General features: G+C 39.9%; 1 protein-coding gene across 2 annotated transcripts in view; it reads left to right on the top strand.

Annotated features, from left to right (window-relative positions):
* LOC120568960 (zinc finger protein 664-like) overlaps positions 1-5,000 on the top strand; it is a 25,366-nt gene that overhangs the window by 7,511 nt on the left and 12,855 nt on the right. For both annotated transcript variants that reach the window (XM_039816727.1, XM_039816726.1), the window contains exon 4: positions 4,201-4,439. In XM_039816727.1, coding sequence (XP_039672661.1) covers positions 4,201-4,439 — 239 coding nt within the window. The remainder of the gene's footprint in view (positions 1-4,200; positions 4,440-5,000) is intronic.

Here is a 5,000-nt window from a genome sequence, read left to right as displayed (position 1 = left end):
ACGGAAACATGGGTTTAAATATCCAATTTTTCATTTTTTTCCCACCTTGACAAATTTAAAAAATTGTATCTTGAACCTGTTTGTATTCAGAGGATCCTGGTCCAGATGCAGGTAATGAGCTGCATCTTCCCCAGAGTAGAGGGAGAGAACATCACGGCAGGGTTATGACTAGGGCTGGGCATCGAGAACCGATTCCTACTTGGAACCGTTTGGAGGATTTGGTTTCAGATCTGATCATCACTTCCCAATTTAACATGCGCAAGTTTAGGTTTCCGTAGCGACCAGGCGCTTGTTGTGTTGCAGCCGCGGAGCTCAGTAAGCGGTGCTCTAGCGTGGCTTTATTTAACGTTGATAAAGCCTCGTCACACTGCAACCAGCTCTGAATCAGAATAAAACTCAGAATCAGAATGGTTAAAATCCAAACAATGCCCATTTTGTGTGTGTGTGTGTGTGTGTGTGTGTGTGTGTGTGTGTGTGTGTGTGTGTGTGTGTGTGTGTGTGTGTGTGTGTGTGTGTGTGTGTGTGTGTGTGTGTGTGTGTGTGGTCAAGGCATGTGGCCTTGAGTTTGACCCATGTGGACTAGACAGTCTACATCAGGGGTCACCAACCTTTTCTAAACTGAGAGCTACTTCCTGGGTACTGAGTCATACGAAGGGCTACCAGTTTGATACACTCTTCTGAAATAACAAATGTACTCAGTTTGCCTTTAGTTATATATGATTATTAATGATTAATGATAGTTATATATGATTATTAATAGTTATATATGATTATTAATGATAGTTATATATGGTTATTAATAGTTATATATGATTATTAAGGATTAATGATAGTTATATATGATTATTAATAGTTATATATGATTATTAATGATAGTTCTATATGATTATTAATAGTTCTATATGATTATTAAGGATTAATGATAGTTATGTATGATTATTAATAGTTATATATGATCATTAATGATAGTTGTATATGATTATTAATAGTTATATATGATTATTAATGATTAATGATACTTGTCTATGTGAAGACACTGATCATGTTAATGATTTCTCACAATAATTATCAACAATGACATAACAAGGTGGGAAACAGATAATATCAATATTCAATTGTCATTTTTAGAACAGGCCTGAGGGCTCCTCATGGTCCTTGGGGGCTCCCTGGTGCCCCCGGGCACCGAGTTGGTGACCCCTGGTCTGTATAAATGCTGACTGTAGACAAGAGACCATGTCCACTTAGGGTAAAGTTGCAGTCTAGCTGGTGATGTAGATCAGTGATATATAACACAATATTTAAGAATACAATTTAGGTTCACAACATATTTTGGCTCATTCTAGTCGTGTTCCAAACCAAAAACATGGGAAACTGTTCTTCAACTCGCAATTACACAACGCTCAAAGCAGAATTTGGCAAATTTGAGACTCAGAAACTCCCCCAGAACCAGAACCAGAAGCAGAGAGTGTAACATTCAATCTGTGAGAGAGCTTGTTGTGAGTCAGCTGGGTGGTAGCATACTTAGATTAAAATGTAATCATTAGTTTTTGCTCGATTTTGCTAAATTCTAGGATGGTTTTGGAACTTTTGTGCTGACTTGTTCAGAGCTTCATGTGGACCAAACTGTGAGAGAGAGGACTACATGAGACATGCAACCACTGAGTCAAAGATACTTCACTTTATCGATGAAATAAAAGCACGTCAGATAAACTCTCCATGTCTGCCCCTTGGTGGTTTGTTTAAAGATGTTAACCGTTAGTTTAACAATGGTTAATGCTGTTCCTTCCTCTTTACTCCTAAAGCATCAGAGGGGAAACAGCTGCAGCCCTCAACTATGGCATAGTAAGAGAGATGTTGGTTTAACCAGCCTGAAGCTTCCTCACATGGCTATCTGTGTTCTTAGATAACAAGGGAGGAAGGCCGAAGACTGCTGACGACAAAGCTAAATTAAGGTTGTCTTCCTGGCCCCCAGGAAAGAGGTGTTTAGGCTAAAAGGTAGAACAATAGCAAGGGGGGGTTGTAAACTAAGGTGGAATTGTTTATGGTATGTAACTGATTGACAGGACAATGGATGGAGGAGGGAGGATGATTCTGCCATGTTCTTTCTCTTTCCTATAATGTGTGATGTTTAGACTAGAAGGCAGAAATGCTCATTCAGTCGTACCTGTGAATCTATATTTCTCTATTTTGCAAAATATAATAAATGCTCAAAGACCAGACTTTGGTTTAATTCTCAAAACAGTCTTTATTCGTTTTAATTTTTTTCACTAAACTCTGCTGCTTACAAGAAAATTCCATCACAGATTCTCGTTTTCCACTGTTGCCCTCTGGGAAATTGAGTTTGACAGCCCTGGACTATATGAATGCTGAGATGTAGTAAAACATGACTTCTTTTACAACGTGCCCAAATCTAACTTGTATAACTGCTGATGTTCTGCAGGCACCAAGTATAACTAGTATAACTGCTGATATTCTCCAGGCACCAAGTATAACTAGTATAACTACTGATATTCTCCAGGCACCAAGTATAACTAGTATAACTGCTGATATTCTCCAGGCACCAAGTATAACTAGTATAACTACTGATATTCTCCAGGCACCAAGTATAACTAGTATAACTGCTGATATTCTCCAGGCACCAAGTATAACTAGTATAACTACTGATATTCTCCAGGCACCAAGTATAACTAGTATAACTGCTGATATTCTCCAGGCACCAAGTATAACTAGTATAACTGCTGATGTTCTCCAGGCACCAAGTATAACTAGTATAACTGCTGATGTTCTCCAGGCACCAAGTATAACTAGTATAACTGCTGATATTCTCCAGGCACCAAGTATAACTAGTATAACTGCTGATATTCTCCAGGCACCAAGTATAACTAGTATAACTGCTGATATTCTCCAGGCACCAAGTATAACTAGTATAACTGCTGATGTTCTCCAGACACCAAGTATAACTAGTATAACTGCTGATGTTCTCCAGGCACCAAGTATAACTAGTATAACTGCTGATATTCTCCAGGTACCAAGTATAACTAGTATAACTACTGATGTTCTCCAGACACCAAGTATAACTAGTATAACTGTGTCTGTTCTCCAGACACCAGGTATAACTAGTATAACTGTGTCTGTTCTCTAGGCACCAAGTATAACTAGTATAACTGTGTCTGTTCTCCAGGCACCAAGTATAACTAGTATAACTGCGTCTGTTCTCCAGGCACCAAGTATAACTAGTATAACTGCTGATGTTCTCCAGACACCAAGTATAACTAGTATAACTGTGTCTGTTCTCCAGGCACCAAGTATAACTAGTATAACTGCGTCTGTTCTGCAGGCACCAAGTATAACTAGTATAACTGCGTCTGTTCTGCAGACATCAAGTATAACTAGTATAACTGCTGATATTCTCCAGGCACCAAGTATAACTAGTATAACTGCTGATGTTCTCCAGGCACCAAGTATAACTAGTATAACTGTCTGTTCTGCAGGCACCAAGTATAACTAGTATAACTGCGTCTGTTCTCCAGGCACCAAGTATAACTAGTATAACTTTGTCTGTTCTCCAGGCACCAAGTATAACTAGTATAACTGTGTCTGTTCTGCAGGCACCACGTATAACTAGTATAACTGTCTGTTCTCCAGGCACCAAGTATAACTAGTATAACTGTGTCTGTTCTGCAGGCACCAAGTATAACTAGTATAACTGTGTCTGTTCTGCAGGCACCAAGTATAACTAGTATAACTGCGTCTGTTCTGCAGGCACCAAGTATAACTAGTATAACTAGTATAACTGCGTCTGTTCTGCAGGCACCAAGTATAACTAGTATAACTGCGTCTGTTCTGCAGGCACCAAGTATAACTAGTATAACTGTGTCTGTTCTGCAGGCACCAAGTCTAACTAGTATAACTACTGATATTCTCCAGGCACCAAGTATAACTAGTATAACTACTGATATTCTCCAGGCACCAAGTCTAACTAGTATAACTACTGATATTCTCCAGGCACCAAGTATAACTAGTATAACTACTGATATTCTCCAGGCACCAAGTATAACTAGTATAACTGCTGATATTCTCCAGGCACCAAGTATAACTAGTATAACTACTGATATTCTCCAGGCACCAAGTATAACTAGTATTACTGTGTCTGTTCTGCAGGCACCAAGTATAACTAGTATAACTGTGTCTGTTCTGCAGGCACCAAGGCCTTCAAGTGCTGGTTCTGCGGCGATGGCTTCAGCGCGCAGCGCGAGCTCAGCGACCACCTGGAGGCGCACAGCGGCGAGAAGTGCTACCGCTGCGACGTCTGCGGCAAGATGTTCGTGTCCTACCAGGGGTTCAACTTCCACCGCAGGGCCCACCGGGGCAGCCAGCTGCTGCCCTGCAACAAGTGTGACAAGTCCTTCAGCAACCCCCAGAGCCTCAAGCTGCACCAGGTCAGCTTCAAACACAACTTTATTTACAACAGAGACACAGACAGAGCCTCAAGCTGCACCAGGTCAGCTTCAAACACAACTTTATTTACAACAGAGATACAGACAGAGCCTCAAGCTGCACCAGGTCAGCTTTAAACCAACTTTATTTACAACAGAGGTACAGACAGAGCCTCAAGCTGCACCAGGTCTCTTGTTTTTATTATTAGGGGTCGAGCAGCGAATAAATCAACAGAAACAAAAGGAAAGTGACAAAAAAACTTTGAAAAAAGTGACAAAAACATTGGGAATAGCGACGCAAGAAAAACTAATTTTAAATTTTTACCCAGAAAATCATAAAGTTGCAGGTCGACAGGAAGACAACACAAGGGTTAACAAAAAGTTAAAAAAGTGAAACTCTACTTTGAACCCTATTTTATTAATTTAAGTTTATTTTATTATTAATTACGTTCATTTAGAGACCCCCCAACCAAGCTCAGATTATAACCTGAACCCTTCTGTTATTGGAAATGTACCAAACAGATACTCCATCATTTACGGTCAACACAGTGCAACATATTAGGG

Source organism: Perca fluviatilis, chromosome 11, assembly GCF_010015445.1.
Source record: "Perca fluviatilis chromosome 11, GENO_Pfluv_1.0, whole genome shotgun sequence".
In the NCBI taxonomy this organism is placed as follows: domain Eukaryota; kingdom Metazoa; phylum Chordata; class Actinopteri; order Perciformes; family Percidae; genus Perca; species Perca fluviatilis.
Note: the sequence above shows the minus strand (reverse complement) of the source record. Positions and strands in the feature narration are given on the sequence as shown.